This window comes from Gymnodraco acuticeps, unplaced genomic scaffold, assembly GCF_902827175.1.
Source record: "Gymnodraco acuticeps unplaced genomic scaffold, fGymAcu1.1, whole genome shotgun sequence".
Lineage (NCBI taxonomy): Eukaryota > Metazoa > Chordata > Actinopteri > Perciformes > Bathydraconidae > Gymnodraco > Gymnodraco acuticeps.
The window spans coordinates 1,747,392-1,769,897 of NW_022990235.1; the positions used below are offsets into that span (position 1 = coordinate 1,747,392).

At 38.9% G+C, this 22,506-nt stretch overlaps 3 protein-coding genes across 4 annotated transcripts; 1 reads left to right on the plus strand and 2 right to left on the minus strand.

The window, feature by feature from the left end:
- Positions 1-86: 86 nt before the first annotated feature.
- On the minus strand, positions 87-2,054 carry rbp7b (retinol binding protein 7b, cellular). Its single transcript, XM_034219153.1, has 4 exons — positions 1,911-2,054; positions 1,220-1,398; positions 999-1,100; positions 87-544 (listed from the first exon to the last, which is right to left on the minus strand). The coding sequence occupies exons 1-4, from the start codon at positions 2,026-2,028 to the stop codon at positions 491-493; spliced, it is 453 nt and encodes a 150-aa protein (XP_034075044.1). The 5' UTR covers positions 2,029-2,054; the 3' UTR covers positions 87-490.
- A 1,047-nt stretch (positions 2,055-3,101) lies between these two features.
- LOC117548163 lies at positions 3,102-4,599 on the plus strand. The gene is made up of 7 exons (XM_034219215.1): positions 3,102-3,175; positions 3,289-3,351; positions 3,432-3,511; positions 3,603-3,662; positions 4,150-4,280; positions 4,364-4,430; positions 4,520-4,599. The coding sequence occupies exons 1-7, from the start codon at positions 3,102-3,104 to the stop codon at positions 4,597-4,599; spliced, it is 555 nt and encodes a 184-aa protein (XP_034075106.1).
- A 160-nt stretch (positions 4,600-4,759) lies between these two features.
- h6pd (hexose-6-phosphate dehydrogenase (glucose 1-dehydrogenase)) lies at positions 4,760-15,527 on the minus strand. 2 transcript variants are annotated; one of them, XM_034219091.1, is made up of 6 exons: positions 15,433-15,498; positions 11,580-11,774; positions 10,087-10,753; positions 9,868-9,985; positions 8,610-8,879; positions 4,760-7,617 (listed from the first exon to the last, which is right to left on the minus strand). In XM_034219091.1, exons 3-6 carry the CDS (start codon positions 10,726-10,728, stop codon positions 6,272-6,274), a joined length of 2,376 nt encoding a protein of 791 aa, XP_034074982.1. In that variant the 5' UTR covers positions 10,729-10,753; positions 11,580-11,774; positions 15,433-15,498; the 3' UTR covers positions 4,760-6,271. The 2 variants fall into 2 exon arrangements, with proteins under 2 accessions (XP_034074982.1, XP_034074983.1); XM_034219092.1 differs by lacking the exon at positions 11,580-11,774 and having other exon boundaries at positions 15,433-15,527.
- Positions 15,528-22,506: the final 6,979 nt, after the last annotated feature.

A 22,506-nucleotide genomic window follows, 5' to 3' on the forward strand; every position in this document is an offset into this window, starting at 1 on the left:
TCATAACAAATTGAACTTTATATCAGAACAGTTTTATCGGACTGTATTAGATTGTACATATGTACCTAATAAAGGGACCACTGATGTAGAATGGTAAGAAAATGGCTTTATTTCAAAAAGTGCAATTAAGGTCAATATCAAACACACACATTTGCAGTGTACACAAATAGTTGTATGGAAGCCATTTATCCTCTTTTTTCTTAAAGTCCTGATGACTATTGATACAAGTTTGAACCTAAAAATGACAACGTTGTACTGTTAGATTCTTGCCCAAAGTATGTCCGTGATCATTTGTAAGACTTTAAACTTGTAAGAACCAATTATTTCCTCATCATACTCCTATTCTGTGGGCACAAATGTATCACACACTGACACACACTATTTTCAAATGCCATGCTCTTTATTGAAAGAGTGTGTAGAAAATGCTGCTTTTTCATTTCATGGAAACACAAATGGAGTTCTAGGAAGTCTGATACTTTTGAAGACACAGTCACAGAGTCCGTTTATAGATTTGCTTGCAGACTTGATCCTCACAAGTAATTTCCTAGGAAGAGAAAACATGAAGCTGTTAACATTTCCATCATTTGTAAGTTGAGCATAATTAGCATTCATACATGTCAAGTACTGTGTTGATTTGTAACACAAAAACAGATCAATTGAAATACTTCACATGATAGCAGAAAATAAAAGACAGATAATAACTATAATTCAGGCCAAGTTTTTAGTATTGTCAGTATCTTCCATTTGTTATACTTTAGCTTTTTGCTCTACCTTTCGTTATTATATTTTGAGTAAACAATAATGTTTATGATGTGAAATAAGAAGCTCAAAACCCTTTTTGGAATATGTTAACTTTGCTAAGCTGCATAACAGTGTTCAGATGTGTTAAGGGTAAAAAGAGAGTCCACCAATTCATATAAATCTGCATTTCATGCGAGAACATTTTGATAAAAGACAGTAACTGGCAGTAAGGGGCCACCCGAATAAAATAGTCATACCAGGTGAAGCTCGTCCCCCTGAATCCAGTGAGTCCACCCTCGGTTCTTCTTTTCTCCTTTCTGCACACACACCAGCTTATCATTCTTCCAGTTCACCACCGACTGATAGAGAAAACAAAAAAGATATACAAGCACAGCAAAATACATTAGGGTGGTGTTGCTTTAATACATGTATAGTCTATGCATGCACATAATCATCTCAATGTGTTCGACGTCTTTACCTGAACTGTCCTGTTGTCCAACCCTTTTGTCACCTCTTTGACCTCTTCACCAATTTTGAATGAAGTCTCATAATTTCTGAAAGTGGTGAATGTCCGGATTATGAAGCAATCTCCGTCTTGCTTAATCACTTTCTGGGGCTTCAACATCGAGGCAATCTTGCGTGTTGCAAAATCAATGCCTGCATGTCAAAATGAGAGGAGTTTGTTGAAATACACCCTGCTACCACGTGCCCCATGCTCTTATCAGATTTAGTTTTTACATGTCGCAAACATGATTTTATCTTGGATCAAACCAGTGCCACAAAAAAATCCATGGAGAGACAGGATAGTGAAAATACTCAATGGAAAATATAACTGCAAAATGCCATGTAAAAGTACTGATGTAATTGTGAATTTACCAACATTTTTTGAAAGTCCCCTCTATGTGTGGATGCACATAACATGTCATCGTTTATTTATTTTAAATTTTGCGGAATAGCAAATCAAAGTTTTTCCTTTTTTCCCCCCTGACAAATCAGCTGTGTATAAAAAGGAACGCACACCGAGGATGGATAAAGTGTTTTTCATCTAATTGAGAACAAGTTTCAATGACAAGGGATAAACTACACAGTCAATTATACATGAGGGTTCTCTCATATCACAATACAATATTAATTAAATGCAGAGTTTGTTTCTTTTGGCATTCACTTACCAAGTGCGACCATGTATGCTTCAGAGTTGACGTTGCTGACAACGTCCCACGTCCCGCTGTAGTCGACAGGCATCTTTGGAGGTTTGTTGGACTCTGGGAGACTCATCTGCCCAAGCATCTGAAGTGAACAGCTTTATAGTGTAAGGGTTGATTATTCATTGTGTGTCAATATGGGGCAGGGGTGATATGTTGTAAACTGCAGCTATTTTGGACAAATACAAAGGAGGAGCACTGGAGGCCGGAGCAGGACCTTTTACCCATAATGTGAGGAAAACAATCCTCTTCCTGTTAGTACAAAAGCCTCACAGCAGGGCGTCATTCTTACTTCTTATTATAGTGCATCTTTAATATTCCAGATGGTCCCAAAGCATGCTTTGTCCTTAAAAACAACAACCTTACATTAAAGCTTTAATGTTAAGCGTCTTTGATATACTTTGTCTTTTTGTTCCATTTATACACATTATTTGATCTCTAAACTGCATTATGGTATTAATAATGGACTTAGACTCAGAGCCTTTAGAATCTGACTTTGTTTTTGTCCTGTCGCAGTCCATTTTTTGTTTTGTTTTATTCATTTATTTTTTGTTTTGTCTCTGTTTTTATCCTGTCGGACTCAAATCACACTGTTGTCATCCTAACTTGTTTGCCAACTGCTATTGTGTTGTCTGTCTGGCTGTTGGTTGATAAAAAAATAAAATAAAAAGTTTAAAATAAATAAATAAAAATGTTAAGCGTAAACAATATGAAGTAGAGCTGCAACGATACGTCGAATGGATTGGTCAAAGGACAGATAGATAATTGGCAACCATTTTGATAATCAAGTTATCATTAGTAAGTTATTTTTCATGAGTAAAACATGGCTGTTTTCAGCATCTCAAATATGGAGATTTCATTTGTTGTTTTTTTACATTAAACTGAGTATGTTTTGTTTTGGGGACTGACAAAACAAGACATCACTTTTGGACATTTTGTACCAATTTCTGAAATATTATAAACCAAACAATGAATCCATTCATCTAAAAAAGAAACAACACATGAATTATTGATGAAGGTATCATTAGTTGCTCTTCTATCATGCAGCAGAGGTTTCTGTACATGTGCAGCGTGAAACACAAGCCTTCCTCCTGCTCACATTTGCAGATCCATCCAGGAGTAGTGTTACAGTAAAGTCTGCTGGAGTGTGTATCCTCCATGTTTCTCTACATGCTAATCTTCATGGCGTATCATAGCAGCCGGTGGATACCAAGGAATCAGAGGCTAAAATTGTAAGTGCTGTTTCCATGAGTCATGTTTCTGTTTTGATCTGATAGAAAAAAATGTGATGTACATTTATTCAAACGCAGGGTGTTTTACTACTGATGTTTTATTCCATTTATAGTCAGATAGTGAATGCAGTGTTTGCAGCTCTTGTCCTGGTCCCTCAGTTCTACGTCATGGCAAGGTAACTATAGGTCACAGGTTATGGCACCATGAGTCATTTGGAAGGAAATGTTGCATTAATCGTACCTGTTTTGTTGAAAGTCCAAAATCCTCCAGATACTGCAGGCAGCCACTTCTGAGCAACCTGTCAGCCTCCATCGCCTTGTCCTTCATCGCTACAGGTGAACCCATGCACATCAGACACATCTCTGAGATGTTCACCATGTGGTGGAAGAAGTATTCAGACTCTTTACTTAGCAGTTCTTATACCAGGCTGTAGGAATATACCACAACAAGAGAGAGACCTGCATTCAAGATCTGCCTTAAATAAAAGTAAGTTTGAGTACAGTTAAATGTACTTAATGTATCAACAAATTATATTTCTGGACAAATATGTCCCATCAGAGACATTTTGGATTTACTGCAGAATGTTGTATTTTACTGCTGTAAATGTTAAAGGTTATGCTAATTGGAATTGTTGTTGCTCAGAAAAACACCTAATTCATCAGTTTATCAGAAACATTCAAATTAAAATATCCACACATTACGAGATATAGTTTTCACTGGACAGAAAATTATAAAAAATTGTAATGAGAAATAACCAATGCTGACAGACGTAAAGGACAGACGTAAAGGACTAAAAAGTCAAATAAATTGCCTCTGAGATGTAGTAGAGTAGAAGATTAAAGTGCACTGAAAATGTTTACTTGAGTCAAGTACTGGGGTAAATGCACTTTGGCACAGTGCACTCCACCATGCACTGTGTGTAACATACAAGCAAAAAAGGAGGATACAGAGCTGACTTGAACTCCTTCCATAGGTTTTTCCGTGGTGTTCACACTGATAGACTCAGTTCCTCAGAGCCTTTGGGCCTCCTATCACGTGTTTGGGATTCTGACATGTGGACAAGGTCTCTGCACCGTCATCCTGACTCTGACAGCAGCAGCGTGTGTAAGAAACAGACTGAATATCATCATTAAATTCTGCAGAGAAACTACAGCATCAAAGTTATGTATACATATTTACATTCACAGGCTAAAACCACCCCGGAGCTGTACTACATGTCCCTTATCCTAACTATTGCTTCTATTTTCAGTACAGGTAAAGTGTTTTTACTATAAATCGTGGGACTATGCATACATACACTGTTTTCTGCTCAAAGGAAATAACAACTGCTTGTGTCTGTTCAGGTTTTTTCATGGTGAGAGGAGGCCTCTGGTTGACTAACAGGAAGCATGTGACGGAACCGAGCAGAAACAATGAGCAGTAAAGCGGTCCAGCTGTCCCACGTTGACATCTGAAACTCCACATATTAAGATTTCATGTGGTCTCTATGCCACCGGCAGCTGGTAACTTTAAACCATGGGAAAGTGACTTAATCCCCCTCACGTTTTATCGCTCACTTCAGAAAGAACATCACAAAGCAGGTGTTTGTCTTAACTGTAAAAACGATTTGCTTTTTATTTGTTGAGGAACACTTGTTTCACAGTCAGTCAAGTTAATAAAGGTGTAGTTTACACAATATGTGTTTAATTATATACAAACACATATGTGAACTCTGTAGTACCAAACATGATGTCTATTTCATAGGAAGAGAAAAGCAATATGAACAGACTATAGGAAATTGTATTCAGCTTATATCTCTCACCTTATTTTTCCGAACAATTAGGAAACGATATGAATTGAGAGTGGAATGTGAATGCAACAGGAATGGGATTGTTTTTTTATTAGTGAAGCACAAAATATCTTGAATTACCTGAAACATTTCAATAACAAATGTTGTTATTTCCAGTATAAACATCGACATATTTTCACATTTAAATTTTTTTTTTTTAACTCTGATGGCATTTCAAGTGGGTCACTGCCAGCTACAATAGAAAACACACAATTGATACATGTAGATTACACAGTGAACAGCTTGTCTGCACATTCACAGAATCACCTGAGATCATAGAAACCACCTGGATTATTAGTTAATACATCTTTCTTCTAGTTAGAATGACTTTTGGCACCCAATTATTGTTGGTCAGATATTCTTATAGTGCTATATAGCCTGCACTCGACTGCAGACATGTACTACATGTATTTGCTAGATTTTCACTCACCTCACACAAAATTAGATAAACCATAAAAAAAAGTATACATTTCATCCCAACACACACAAGTATTTGAATGAGGTTCAAACTTTAAATAAAAAAGAAAGTACCAGTAGATTTGAACACATTAACCACATATTGCATATACTCAATATTCCTGCCAGAAACCTGATGACATTATTGAAAAACACAGCAGTGATGTTACAGTACAACCTTCTATGATGTGCATATTAATTATAAACATTCTTGCTTGATTATTAATGCTTTATAATCTGCTTATAGCACATTATAACTCACATAAGCACTACCACGTATTTATAAGGCTCTATTCAGCAATTATAATTGCTGTTCCATTACTGACATCTTTTGGCACATCCATGTTGATAAAAATAATATTATAAAACATAATTATAATGTTTTGCTGATGATTATACCGTCTAAGTTTATGATTATAATACATTATATAGCCTAACAAAACTATTATAATGTATTACAACAATAGGAACTATAGTACACTATGATCCTTGCTAAACAAACATGTCATTGAGTCTAAAGCAATAATAAAGTATGTGTTTTAATAATTTTTTATAAAGCATTATATCTATTTATTGGTGCTAATAACTATGAGTATGCAGTGCATTAAGCCAATAAGGAATTATAGGTATATAAAAAAAAAAAAAAAAATGGAATAGACATCATAGAAAGTGTAACCATCAAGTACATGCGATTATTTCTGGTTAATGAGTTAAAACATGTGTGCTGGCTCATATTTGCTTTCACCAATCAGCAGTCCAATTTAAGCAGCTCAATCATTTTTATTCCGATTGAAAGGTAGGAATGTGATTCCTATCCTAAAAGTGCATCATAGTCAATATACCAGACCAGTTTTCCATCGTCAGGCTTCACCCCAGTGACGGGCCACTTGTCGGGGTTGTCCTTCATCCTGCTCAGCTGGGTGATCAGCTCGTGCTTGCCTTTGCCCATCACCAACAGAGCCACCGTGCGCGCCGGGTTAATGGCGCTGAAAGTGAGGCTCATGCGCTGGTGAGGCTTGACGGGGCTCTCAGTGAGGGCCACCAGACGGTCCCCGAGCTCAGACACCTTACTGTCCGGGAACAGAGAGGCAGTGTGGCCGTCGTAGCCCACCCCCAGCAGCACAAAGTGGAAGCTGGAGCCATTGACTAACTTTCTGACCTCTTTCTCGTACAGCAGCGCTCCTGCGTCCTCCTCCACACACAGGCGCTGGTTGAGCTGCACTGGCATGGGGTGGATGTTGAAATAAGGGATCCTCACATGCTGCAGCAGATGGTCATGCAGGCTGTGGAAGTTGGACTCCAGTTCAGTGGGAGGTACGCAGCGCTCGTCCACCATCCACACATGGGTGTCCCTCCAGGGGAAGGAGAAGTGGTGCAGGGCCAGCCTGTGGAACAGAGCGAGAGGAGAGGAGCCACCGGAGAGGGCGAGATGGAAAACGCCGCCTTCACGCACCGCTGCCTCCGCTGATGCCTGGATGTCTGCGGCCAGCCTCTCCACCAGCTCCTCGGACCAGGCCGACACCATGGCAGCACTGCGGAACTTGCCTTGCATCACTTGGAAATCTTTTGCTGACGTGCCGCTCATCTGATCAGCACTGATTATCACCACCTCACTGCTGTAGCTAATGTCTTTCCCTTTCACACGCAAGTCCAGCATGTCTCCGTTGTCGGTCCCCCCGGGGTAGATGCGGGGGAAAGAGCCTGCTAGACTGGTGAGCAGCGGCGTCCATAAGCCCCAGGAGGCAAGCAGGTTTTCAGCACTAATGAAACTGTTCTTACGTCCGGCAAAAATTTGAGAAATAAGTTCTGAATAAGCTTCTCGATTCTCTGATGGGGTCTGCACATAATAGTCTGAAATAGGTAAACCTAGAACATCGACATCTGTATGCTCAGTCACTTCCTTCCACTGACCTTCCTTTAAAACGGGCTTGAATAAATTCTTACTCACAAGAATGGCTGGATATTTAAGTTGGCCGTGACCAAAGTGGAAAACTATCTGTTTGGGCTTGCAGTGAACGCTGTTGTGGTTTTGAAGACAAAAGACGGTGTTCTTGAAAAGTATGCGTGCGTATCCCACTCGCTCATCTAACATCTTCCCTGAGATCAAAATAATTGGCACACCTTCATACTGAGCCTCATCGATGTGTGCCAACACAGCTGAAAGACACAAATATAGTCACTTAGTAGCAGAAATAAATGTGTTAAGTCTTTCAATACAAACAGCCAGAGGTGGGAGAAGTACTCAGAACGTGTACTTAAGCAAAAGTAGAAGTACCAGGCGTGTAGGAATACTCTGTTACAAGTTAAAAAAAAAAAGTACAAAAAGTAAAAGTACTCATTATGCTGATTGACCCATTTCAGAATAATATATATAATATGTTTTGATTATAATTATTAATGCATTAAAGTGTTCTCAAAGCTGGTAAAGGTGCAGCTAGTTCTAATGACTTTGTATACTGCAGGGTAGCTTGTGAATTTACTCAAGGTGGAACTAAAGCCTGATTTAAAGGTGGGGTAGGTACATTTCAGAAACCGGCTCGTGATACACTTTTTGTTATATTCCATGGAATGCTCTTAACATCCCGATAGCAATGAATATCTTAAGTGCTTTGACAAAAAAACCCATAAAAAAAATGTCATCTGTGGAAGCCGTAATACTGTAAAAAGTACAACCAATCCGTTTAGCCGGGCCGGCAAAACGGATTGGATTGCCGCCCTGTCTGTCAGCCTTCCATCTCGTGCACGCACAAATGTATCTCGTGCCCTCATTGGGCGTGCCGTCATTGGGCGTGCATTGCGCGTCCATGTGTGCGTTCATGTGTGTTGGAGGAGGTGCTCTGTAAGGAAGTCTGAAGGAAGGGGCGGATTCTTTTCGGCTGTGTACTTTCAAATTTTAGTGCACTCGAGCCGGTTTCTGAAACTTACCTACCCCACCTTTAAGACTTGATTATATTTCACATCATTAATCTGCAAAGTAACTAAAGATATAAAATAAATGTAGTTAAGTAAAATTACAGAATTTACCTCTGAATTGTAGTAGGGTAGAAGTACAAAGTAGCATAAAATGGAAATACTCATTTAAAGTACAAGTACCTCAAAATTGTACTTAAGTACGGTACTTCATAATGATGAAAAAGAAAATCTGTCACCTGCAAATGTTGGAGTGAGGCTGACGTGATCGTTGGTCTTATTCATCTCCTGCTGCACTGATGTTTTGTACGCTTTGTACTGGCCGGTCACAGCTTGGTTCTTGCCTATCGGCAGCAGATTACTGAAGATCTGCAGCTTGTTTTGCAGCACCTCCTCCGTGCTGCTCATATTCACAGGAAGCTTCATGGTCAACAGGGTCATGACCTCAGTCAGGTGGTTCTGCATCACGTCTCTGATCACCCCGTACTGGTCATAGAAGGGAATACGACCTTTAGATAAAAACAAACCAGAGGACATTACCCTCAATTATGTCAAAGTACTTAGAACATTATTGCAACAACACATCATGTAATAACTCAACAAATAGTACTACTTTTTACACTGGTATGTATTAACCCTCACAGCTTGTATCAAACAGTTTGAATGCAAATGCAAGGTTTATTAAATAAATTACAAAATGCTGGAGTTTCACAAAAAATTGTTATAATACTTTTTTCAATAGATAGATTTTCAATAACGAACCAAAATTAATGTCTCCATCAGTACATGTATTTTTAGGAAGGCTATGAAATAGTGACACTGGATGCGGTTTTGACCAATGGCAGATCATCTACTAATTGCTTCTTTCAAAATGAATTTTGGGTCTATTCATTTTTTAATTTGCATTTTAAGAAAATATTCACAAAGCATACATAACAAAATAAACACATCTAGGTACATAGATTAACTACATAACAGATGACAAATACGAAAATAAATAATAATATTACAAATAAAAGAATAGAAACATTGTTAATACTCAGGTATACATTAATTATATTGTTCTATACTTGACCCATATTTGATATGCATTTGGTTTCTAATTATCATAGTTGTTTTCTCCGTTACATAGATTTAATTTACTAAGTTATTCCATTGTGAGTTTACTGAGTGATTATCTTTTAGCCAATACCTTGTAATTTGTTTGATGATCGCTATTCTAATTACCAGAAATAGATAGGAATCTTTTTATTTTCTCTGTTGTTTTCCCCAGTAATAGGGATAATGGGATTTGTGTTGAGAGAAATGCCCAAGATATTGGACATTTCTCTTAAAACCTTCTCTTCTGGGAAACAGTTTTAAGAGAATGTTGAGTCTATATTATACATGAATGCATAAAATAAACATTGTTGTTAACATGTTCATTTTTTAACTAATGAAGGCATCCATTTTATTACATAATTGAATGTAACAAGAACTCAGGCAATTATTAATCACCTTTAACATCGAGGGTCTCTTTCAAAACAATCTCAACTCTCTCGATGTGGTGCTTGTTCCAGATGGGATCCAGATACTTCTTGTTCTCCACTCTGAATGGAAGAATTTTTGCAACCACCTTTGAACAAAAGCAGAAAAATAGAAACCATGAAATCAAAAACAGCTGAATTACAGGGTCATGGGTTAAGGCACACACACATATGTAGAGGGTTTTCCTACCTGCTTCCCCAGGTAATGGTCGATTCTAAACATTTCTTCATCCTTCAGGGAGCTCCCGAGCTGAGATGCAAGAAGCTGAGCGCTCCTGAAGTCATGCCCGAAAGGTTTCTCCAGCACCACCCTCAACCACGCCCCGCTGGCCGGCCTGCAGCTGTTATTTATCTTATCAGCAATATCCGCATATGCAAAGGCAGGTACAGAGAGGTAGAAGAGCCGGCCTGCCTCCGGTATTCCCTCCTGTTGAAGCTCTTTCTCAATGTTCTTTGCCAGTTCCTGGTAGTCCTCTAAGGTCTTCAGCTGCCGATACTCAGCGAGCCGCAGGAACTGCTCCTTCAGCACGGCACAGCGATTGGGGGATGTTTCCTTTGAGCAGGACACGGCCTGGACGATCTCAAAGAAGACCGGTGTGGCGGTGCTGGCAGGTGACAGTCCCCCGCCGTAGAAGGAGAAAGTGTTTCCACCACTGACTTGGTTAACGTACTGCTCGAAGAAGCCCTGCCACAGGTACTTCTTCGCCAGGTCCCCTGTGGCGCCTACGATCACCACGGAAACATGGCCGGGTCTCTGTGCCTCTGCTTTCTCCTCGCCATTTCCTCCCTGGACACTCAGAGTGACCAGGAGCAGGAGCACAGCCACAAACATGCTGTGGTCCTAACCGTCCAAACTCCTGTATGAACACAGAAATCAGAGTCATCACATCAAGGCATCTTGCAGCCGTAAGCCAATAAGACATCATATCAAAGCTTAATCAAAACCAAGCATTAAATATGCTGTTTTTAAATGAACGATTAATATGCAAATACTTGTCTTGATTACTTGTATTACTGTCCTTGACCAAAGACATTATTAGTAGAACATTCATGATTTCCTTGACAATCGATTAGATTACTAAATCATCAGAGCATCACTGTAAATCGTATGTGTTTACCAGAGAAACAGAATGATTTATCGACTAAAGAGATCTGAGTCCACTAAGACCGAAACCGCCAACTAAAGTGAAATTAGAGAAACTATAACTTCCTATAATAATTAGCCAGAGCACAAAGTTATGTATTGTACAAACAGCGCAAAACTCGAAAATGTTAATATCATCACAAATTAAAAGGTTACAACCGTACATATGCAAGTAAAACAACCCATTACCAAAATCGTTTGCTATCAATCTTTATTAAACTACTCCTACATAATAAATACGTTTTTTAGCTCTATTTTTGTGATAAAAAGCAAAAATAAACATGAAAGCTATCCTGTCACAACAACTAAATGCAATTATTTAGTAGAAAGCCTGTCTTATGAGCCACATAGCAAAAAAACAACAACTGGAAAATAAAATCCAAGTGACATTTTTAACAATGCATACATGTAGAGAGTGTCAAAAATCCATGAATGTATACAAAACTTGAAAGTCACGGAACAAAAGCCAATGCAGATAAATAATGTGACCACTATGTAAAGCAATAGTCTATATAACCTTTAAATACACTTAAACTTACACAAATCTCCAAAGACAATATAGATAAACAATAAATCCCTCGGCAATGTCTCCTTCTGCAGCCGTTTGAAAGTCTCCTGAGAGCGGGCGATGTGGTGCAGTAATGTCGTTACGAGCGTAATCATCAGTGGGTACTGGTGAAGGGTAGACTTTGCACTTTGCCCAGGGCCATTGAGCTTCCCGTACAAATGTCCCACTGTTGATAGAGTGATGGGAAATTCCAACTAACTTATTTTGCAACAATCTAAACAAATAGGGTTAGGGTTAGGGTTAGGAAAATCTGCAAAACGCTTCCATCAGATAATAGGTTAACCAGGTCAGATAGGGTGATGAACAAAGCACCGAACACACTCAGAGCTGTAAGGACCGTGCAGCGAGGACAATGGACTGCCTCCATGACCATGTGTGCTTTTGCCTATCAACACAATGTTATCATGGTCAGTTCACAACGACACAGTCAGTGAGAAATCAACTGCACACACAGACAGTTTTCATAAGACAAAAGACAGAGTTAAACACCGACAAGCCTTAATCCTGTGCTGCACTGAAAAACACCTGACCATCACTTGGTTCATATTTAACATCAGTGATGCTGTGAATCAAACAAACTGTTATACCTGTAGTACTTTAGGTCTGTAAATGAAAACCCTACACCTGTGTGCTGTCAGACCTTGAAGAAGAAAAATATACAAATATATGTAAGAACTTTTGAGCGACTTTGACAAGAACAATTTAAATTCTGCTATTGACAAGAAACAACAACAGAGAGGCCAGTTTTAAAGCGATTTCAAGGTTTAACCTAACCTAACCTGGTGTTAATTCTTAGTTAGGTATCAGGGTCACAACAGTTTCAAAGATTTGCAGCCTGAATTATTTGAACACCCTGTCTGGCCATAGATAAATAGCAAACATCTTAATGCATTAGCACAAATGATGTTCTTGGCCTTAACTGAAAAAAGCACCAGGCTTGAGACGTTAAGAGATTTTCATGTGTAAAATATATATACACAGTATAATATAATAATATAATATAATATAATATATATATACAGTCTATGGTAAAATCCCACATCTTAAAAGTGTTGTTCTTCTTTAATTGAAGAAAAATAAAATCTCATCAGAAACAAATAAATGAAATGGTAAAGTCACACAATATATAATTGTATTTCTTTAACTATGGATTTTCATCTACATTTTTTCCTTGGCTTCCATATCATTTTCAATTCATTTCAAATCTGGAGACTGTAATACTGTTGATATCCAAAACACTATTAAGAGTCAGAGGGAACATATCTTGAAGGAACCAAATGGGGGTGTAAATGGGACAAACATTTGAAATAATCAATGTCTCCATGTAGATAATCCCTCTTTATCACTGACATTTGCTATATGAAAAACATCTGTAAAAGCCTCATGTAGCCACTGGTAAACATGCAGTGGTATTATGGATATATAGTTAAAGGCCTACAGTAGATATTATAAACCTGAGTAATGACTGAGAACATGTTATCCACTCGAGAGACTGAAAACTGTACACGTCACGGTATGAAGTTCATTTAATGATAAAGGGCAACATCTGGAATCCCTGCGTGCTTCAATCTTATTTACACAGTGCCAGTGCTAGCAGCTGAATATCAGGTCTGATTTACTTTGCGAGAGACACACTATTTACTCTTCCTTAAACCATTAACAAATATCCCACGGTAAATAAAGATTGACGATACACAAGTCAGCAGGAACATTATATTTAGGCTTTTTGTCAAACACAAACTATTTTCAAACTACATGCAACTTGTAATCTTATCTTTTTCTTATTAGCTTCAAGGTCATTTTTATGCTTATTTGCCCGCAGGAATCAATGAAGCTGCATATCATCTGAAAAGACACTGTCTTCATTCAGCTTTTTATTTTATTCCAGTTGAGAATTGATCTGGTTAATTCCAACACATGACTTCTCTTCAGTCACAAGCTTCTTTTATTTTCTGTCTGCATAGAAAATCTTACCCCTCACAACCTACACACTCCAAAATCATTACCATATCCATCAAACTTGCTATGAAAAGTAGCTTAAAAAAGGGCATCTCCTCCTGAAGACATCATCACGCAGCACATATTCAATGACTTTTATTCTAGTGACATTTTGAGGAAGTCTCTTAAAGGATTTATTTTGGCAATCAGAGCTACCAAAACTTATTTTATGACTGAGCCGTTTTGTTCATTGTTCACTGAAGAATCGCTGAAGGGATATGGCCGTATCCTATTTGGATCTTTGGCTACACATTTGTCACAGCCATGAGGTCGACAGTAAGTTAAATAAGTCTTCCGCCAGGGATGTTTCAACTATCCACTCGCTATAATAAGAAACTGGTGAACTTATTCAGCTGTCCTCCTTTTTAATCCTGCAATTAGCCTTCAGTTCCAACGAAATGCTAACTTATGACAGTGTAATTATTATTATCATGAGAATTTGGAACCTGGTTTGTACAATCCTTGTGAATAGCTTGGAATTGATAAAAGCATACAAAGAGTGCTTTATTTCACCAAGTGAAGACTGGAAGAGCTTCATTTGGAAGTCAATTTAACTGTCAGCACTGTGGTCAAATCTACTTCCATGCAAATCGAGAGGAGATCAAGTTTAAACTCTGAATTCAACATTTGTTAAACGTAGCACGTGAAAAACAGCATGTCAAATTGTAAATGTATAACACTGAATAACTAGATTACTGTCTCAGGTCATTAAGAATTGTGTACGAATGATACCGATAGCAACTTTATGTGGAGATCTCCACCATGATACTGCAAGACAGGCAGCCTGCAGGGACAACCTTGATTCTAAGTATTGTTTTAAAACGTTTTTTAAAAGATTTGTATTGAGAAAAAGTGATTTTCTTTTCAGTTGGATATCTAGTATTCCAACTTGAGGGAATAAAGCAGCTTACATGTGTGACTTAGATTTAACTATCAACAAAAAATAATAACATATTTGTGCAGTTCAAGTATAATTACATTACAAGAAAGGACTAAATGCAGGTGATGAGGATGGGCAAGGCCTCCAGTATACATTCAGTGTAAAATGAAAAGTAGTAATAATACTAGAAGTATTCTTTCATGCAGACTTTGCCAAAAGCTTTGTTTGGCTCTCGTAAAGCAGCATGGTCCACAGGTAGCCTATGTCCATTGTTTGTATCTGCTCCCCTGACCCTCACAGTGTGTGTGTGTGTGTGTGTGTGTGTGTGTGTGTGTGTGTGTGTGTGTGTGTGTGTGTGTGTGTGTGTGTGTGTGTGTGCGCCACTGCTGCAAGTCAGCCTGAATCACAACACAAATGTACTGCAGGTCAAAACGCTCCCTGAATGCGTCATGTATACACGTGCACTAAATCCATGGCTAAATCCTGTTCCTCATGCAAAATGTGTTTTTATGTCACTGTAGTCTTGCTAAACAGGAAACAAAACATCACAGATATGAACGTAAGGGGGTTGTAACAAACGGTTTAACAACACAATGAGCTGCATGAATGAAAGTTAAAGAAATGTAACCACTCGTCGTGAACGTAAGTAAATACACTTATTCACACACTCTCTGTTTGAAGAGCACATTAAGATCCTTTGGTGAAGCAGACTCGTTAATATTTACAATTACTGCAGTCGATAATTTTACAACACAACACACCGACACCTGCTAGCTGTCAAACTTCCGCTAGCGTTACACACACACACTGCTCCTCAATCCTTTTCCTTATGTCTGCAACTCTAGTATCCCTAATACATGGGGAGACAGAGACTAAAAGACTGAAGAGAGACATATATTGTAAAGGAAGCAGACAAACTACTTAAAATGTTAATTGAATTACGAACCTGCCCCGTGGTGACATAAATAAACGACTCGGTGCACCGTCAGTAAACGCTTCCTGCTCCAGTCACGTGATCCGGCACTGCTCAGGCTGCTGCTGATGGAGGCGTATGTGTTTTTGTATACGAATAGCAAATCTATACAATTTAAAGGATATGAATAGTATATCTGAGTCAAATTGATCCGTGAACTTAAGGCATGTTCCAGTTGATCCAGTTCCATGCTTAGTTTATTTAATTGTAACCATGCATTCAGTAGCAGTGGCGTTTTCTCCTGGAGGCCAAGGGAAGCCCTGTTTTTTCGGATTGTAGTTATAATTTTAATAAATAAATAAAAAACACTTCGTTTAGTTTCGGAAATGCTTCTTTGTTGTGTGTTGCTGCCGGCCCATCTCTCCCCCATTCTCAATGAGTATTTTACAAAGAGTGAAACAGCGCCCCTCTAGATGTTATGGTAAAACAGTAGATTGCACTCACTGTTGCGAGAGGAGGCCAGCCGAAATTGGCTTCCCTTGGTGAAAAAAAATGGAGGGATTGACCAATCAGACGAGGCCTACGTCATGCCCCTGCCAACCTGTGATTAGTCAGGGCCAGCACCATATAGATAGGATATTTTTAGATATCTAGTATTCCAACTTGAGGGAATAAAGCAGTTTACATGTGTGACTTAGATTTAACTATCAACAAAAAATAATAACACATTTGTGCAGTTCAAGTATAATTACATTACAAGAAAGGACTGCAGGTGATGAGGATGGGCGAGGCCTCCAGTATACATTCAGTGTGAAATGAAAAGTAGTAATAATACTAGAAGTATTCTTTCATGCAGACTTTGCCAAAAGCTTTGTTTGGCTCTCGTAAAGCAGCTTAGTTAAATTAGACGTATGGATTGAAGGAATGAAATGAAGTAGTGGATGTGCGTGCCTGTCTTTTTCTGCAGTTTAATTCTATTGGCCTACAGTCATGAATTACAAGTATTGTTTAAGACAAGCAATATAGCAATTTATCCGTAAAATAAACATTTATTTTATCATAAATTAAAAGGGTTAGAGTATTATATTATGACACATCTCTACGATTGTTTGCACAATACCTTAAAATAACAGATGACCTTTAGCACATTTAAATGAATGTACTTGTGTTTTTTCCTGAATAATTCACCAACTTCAACTCAAGTATTTGATATGATGTATCAAATCACTGTCACTGGGGGGCAGCTGTGCACTGCAGGGTTTTGTCCACACAAGAGGGACCTCTGTTGGTGTCAGTGTGCTATAGCTGCTTGTTGCCACTTCAGCCGTTGACTTTTCAGTTTGAAACTCATCAATCAAATGCCATCAGCTCTGAAACACCAACGCAAACTGGCAAACAACAGCTGTACTCCGAGATGTCAACAACGGCCAATGCATAGTGACTGATCACGACAGGGATACATTAGCTGAGGGGAGCTAAAGTCACTCAGAAATGTGGGTAATTCAGATCCTATAAGTGTGTAATAAGCACAACACAAACACTAAAAGTGCTTACAATTATTATTATTCTGTCCTTGTAACAGCATTTGTCATTCATAGTTTAGGTTATGATATGTTCAATGTTGTAATTCAAATGTAAAGCATGCACAACTCAAATGCATTTACAGCTTTTAAATGCAATCAGATTTATTTGTAAAAAATGGACCTTATTCCAACTGTTGTGCCCAGTCAATTTAGTTAATAAGGTTATAGGTGAGTTCATTTATAAATAAATAATTTGCAGGTTACGGGCCATTCATTTAATCTGCAAACATTAATGATGATTATTTATTGACTTGCCCCCTGGCTTGTCATTTTGCAAAACTGGCCTCTTGCAAAACAAAATCACAATAGTACAAACTGCTGACTTTGAGTGGATAAACATTAGTTCCTGTTTGCTCTGCATTGTCCAGCTGTCTCCCTCTGAATCCAGACCTACCTCAAACAAAGCAGGTGCCCTTTTGGCCAAAGAATGATCCGATTGTTGTTGACCACACTGCCAGCCGCCCTCCCTGGTCCTCCCTTTCCTCCTCTGAACAGTTGTGGTCGTTACAGCGCATACCGTGACTCAGCAGCTATGGCCCTTATACACATATATATAGATAACTGAGCGGCTGAAATTAGACATTTAGAATCGTTAATTTAGCAGGGACAGTGCTCATTAAAAGGCATTTCTGTAAGAGTTAGCCAAGAGGTAACATTTCATCTGTAGGCTCTTGATGATCTAATTTTATAAGAGAACAATCTTTACAATATGTAAATTACTTGCTACCTAAATCAAATATTTGTAGGTCTATCAAATGTCAGAAGAAATTTGAAAAATGTCTTATTTTCCCAGTGTCCAAGGCTCAGGTCAAAACAGTCCAAAACTTAAATAATGTTCAATTTTAATATTATACATAATAGGGGAATCTCCAAAGAAGAGAGGCTACTTATTTTCTGCTGTTTCAAGAGCGGTTCTTCAGTGAGAGCTAGATACTTTTCCAGTTTAGGAAGATGGTGTGATAAGATCGAAATATAATTTGGTAACTGCTGTTTCTAAGTTTCTAAATGAGTTTAACAGCTTAACAAAATGTTCTTGCCTTTTTAACACTGCTTTTCACACACACACACACACACACACACACACACACACACACACACACACACACACACACACACACACACACACACACACACACACACACACACACACCACACACACACACACACACACACACACACACACACACACACACACACACACACACACAAACACTGCTACCTTACAAACAGCTGTAATGCCTGTGATCAAATTGTAGCGCCCTCCCAAGTTGGCTAGTCAGTGTGAAATGTAAACAGTAAACAGGATGGAGCATCCTGTGAGTGCTTGTTTGAATGTGTGTCTGTCTCACAGACTGTGTGCGTGTGAGCCTGTGTGTGTGTGTGGTGTGTGTGTGTGTGTGTGTGTGTGTGTGTGTGTATGTGTGTGTGTGTGTGTGTGTGTGTGTGTGTGTGTGTGTGTGTGTGTGTGTGTGTGTGTGTGTGTGTGTGTGTGTGTGTGTGTGTGGGTGGAGGGAATGGGTTAGCTGCTAAGGGGAGAATGAGCCCATGCAGAGCGTGCTACCCCAGCTGTCACTGCTATAACTTCAGACTTGAGAGACCACAGGACGCAAGCTGTAGGGCCACAGTGTGTGTGTGTGTGTGTGTGTGTGTGTGTGTGTGTGTGTGTGTGTGTGTGTGTGTGTGTGTGTGTTGTCGCCCACACCCCCCAGGCATTCCCCACAGCCCCTGGCTTCCTTCCTCCCCTTTGTTAAGCCTGTGAGGCAGACTTCGTCAAGCTGAGCACACAAACGAATGCATATGAATGTGTGCTGTCATCTTTATTAGGCCCCTTTGCCAACACCCATTACATTTAACACGGGTCTTTACTGAGGAGATTTCACTTTCAGTCTTGGCCTCGTCCCCCCCCACTCCTGCCAGACGAGGAGGATTACAGTGACCCCAGCCTGGGATAGAGTTGAATACACAACCTGTTATACGAGAACATAATACTGAGCAATGAACAAAGGCAGATATTTTAAATAGTTTTTTATGACTGGTTATTTGATATGGGACTTTAAAGGGTAAGGTAATTTGTGGTGGTTTTATATTTCAAAGGTGAGAAAACCTTTCTTTGGATTCTTACTAAAATATCTGCCTGTACCTACAGTGTTAACTGCTCTTTGATGAGGTCAGTGCCAATGCAGGCAGCGATGAGTGATCAGGGCGATGCCACACATAGATGAATGTATGACTAATGCTCCCTGTTTTTAACCACATTCTCACATTTCTTCCCATCATAAGAGAAAAACGTGTCGGAGCTTGTTCTATCTCTTGTTTCTGAACGCTACACTGCACACAACATATCCCATGTAGACAACAGACACCCACCCCAAATTCCAGTGTAGAGAGGTAGTGTTTTTCACAGGTGGCATGTGGAGCTTTTCAAATGAGATGACTGGGAACATAGAGGGTAAAAAAACAATGGCTTTTCAGTGCAGACAACAGAGCACTGAATGAAGGAGCTTCCTCAACAGCCATCCTGTTTGTGGGGAACATAAAAGGAGGCTGGTTTGGGATTGGTTTTATGGTGTTATGATTATTAGCGCCCACTTTTGTTGGCAGATTCTTTACAATGTGTGTTTTATTCAGCTTTGGAGAGAGACATTAAGTACCTGTATTGACCTCACAAAGATTAGTGACTTTCTCTGTTGTAGTTTATTTGAGTAAAGCTTATCAGTACATGGTTCCATACAGTGTCAATACACGCAGTGAATTGAACAGTGTCCTGTTGTTTGGCTAAGATAACTCATGTTTTTGTCGTCACACACAAGATTGTTTTGACCTTGTGTGATTTGTATGTTATCAGAAGGATTACACACTCCTGAATAGCTTTACCTCATAGGCTCATAAAACCCCACCGGACTATCTCAAAAATGCAATGTCTGCTTTAGTGTTGTTCCAGACCTCTGAATCATTTATTTTGTGTTGTTTAAATCCGGTCTGATTATCTGGCTAAAGTCAGATAGACAAGAATGAAAAGCAGAAACCTCCACATTATTTTATTGCAAGCAGACTTTTAAAATATATTATTTATAAAAATAAAGATGAAACCACTCTTTCAAGCTCAGGAATGTTGCTTTATTGAAAGGCCCAATGTATTTGTATTTGAGACAAATAGGACTTTTTTTAAACACCAACTAAATAAATAAGCAACTAATAAAAGCAGTGTAGAAATATAATGTGAGTACATTTATGTAATTGCCATACTTAAGCACACTTTTGTTTGCTTCCTCTTTTTATCCCAACATCTTTATCTACCAGTTACATTTATTAGTTACTTTATTGGTTAAAAATACAAAATACATGATTATTTTATAAAATACAATACATTGTCATTAATACCAACCCAACATTATATGCAGTTAACTTTAACATCAAATGACTGCTTGTACAGTATATTCAAGCATCAATGATAATGATTCCTTAAGAAATCAGGTAATACTTTTAATTAATATTAAATTACATTTGGCAATACTTTATGCCAATAAAGCTTTTGGAATTTGAGATCATGAAACACTTGCATTACTTTTATACTTTAAGTTAATTTTGTTTCAAATACTTCTGACCTTTACTTAAGTGACAGTACTTGCAGCACATTTACTGGTAAATGATTACTATTGGTGAATGTGGATTTCTATTTTACTTAAGTAAATAATTAGTACTTCTTTCTTTACTGGTGGTCTGGCTGTAGTCATCAGAACGAATAAACAAAGGCGTGAATCCGTTAGTTCTTAACAAGGGTTTTGGGGGATGGTGGGAAACAGTAGGTGCATTTCGGGTTGGCAGTACACAAAAACTCCCCAGTGCTTTCTTTAATCCACCTCTCTGTTTGCTGATACCACGAGAAGTGTAAGGAAAGCAGGGGGTGTGAGGGGGGCAGGCTCTGAATGACATGGCGTTGCTGCTCCGGCCTGCCATTCACTGACCCACAAAATGCAGACCCAGCCCCCAGTGTGAAGTACTTTTGTGTTGTCATCACCCTCACAAGCCTGCGACCAGAGGAGGAGGGGGCGTTAGGGCGCTGATGTGAGTCTGCTCTCCAGCAGCACGCATGCACAGTTAGGTGGATAAAAAGAAGCCTGTATTGTAATGAAAGCATTTGCATACTTGTGTGTTAGAGAGGGTGTTAACCTTTGACTCCTTTGAGAACTGGGTGACAACAGAAACCACTTCTCAGAACCTAAGCATTAACACACTTGAAAATAACACCTTAGCGTACCTCGTTGTGTATCAAAACCGTTAAAGTGAGGAGAGAAAGGCAGTGCTTAAGATGGAGAGTTTCCTTCAAGTGTCAGTTCACACTCAAAACAGAGTGTGTCAGAGCATTTGCAAGTGAGGATTTCTGGATCTTCAAGCGTTGTGTTGGGCCTGTCTGGGTTTGAAAAACAGATCCCACTTTCTATATCCCGAAGATACAAATTGTGAAATATAGTTAACTAAAATAAGTGATACTTGAACGTGTACAACAGATATTTGTGGAGGCTTAGGTTGACAAACAGTTGAGGAAAATATAATTCAAACAACCTTTTTTCTGCTGCAGGAACCATGTTTGAAATGTAACCTTTTACCATTGTGAGTAAAAAGTTCACCATGATATTCATTATGTAACATTAAAAAACAATGTCATTATGAGGTTAAGGCGCATCTTAATTTGCAGTGCATGATTTATTAAGAAAGGGACAGTTTTGTTCTTCTTTTCCCGTCGTGTTGAAATTATCATGTCAAACTACATTTAGTTTTTGTAAGCAGTTTGATTTGAAGGTCAGAAAGCCATAAATCAGCCCACACTTAACTTGTTAATCTATTATTTAACCAACATCTTTCACTCCGTCTGTTGTATGATTAATGTCCGTGTATAGTAACGTTGGACAAGACAATGTCCGCCTCTTCAGTTGATATTTTGGGAGGTCTTTGTCAGGGTGTCTGGCTGTGTTTGGCTCTCAAATTGAGGGACTCTTCTTTCCAAGTACGCGGCGCTTCACAGCGAAGACTTGACTCTGAAATTCCTCAAGATAAGAGTTGCTAGGTGATGCTATTGTTAGATCTTCTTTGTGGACACATATTCATACCCAAATTGTAAGGTTCTCTATGAGGAGCGTCTCATTAATAGTCATATATTCATACCAGGCCACCCCCTCCTACTTGACCCCTCCTTTACCAGTCGTGGGAAAGACAAGTCCTGGGCGACATTTGGAGGATTCGGGCAATTACTTGGAGACGGTCGGAAAGATTGTCCAGCTTAAACACGCTTTCATATGGAAAGACTGGTAAAGCGCAAACATATTTGTACTGTAAACGGACACATATTGTTCGCTACATACAGAACTTCTATTTCTCGTCCCAGCAGAGATAGAGTAAACGTATATTTAAACATCAAGTGCAAATGTATCCGAGCTGGACTGAGTTGGCATCTATGCACTGGTTCAGCTCGGTGCTCTGTCTTTAATTAAATTCACATGCCATGTGCAAGACACCAAATCTACTG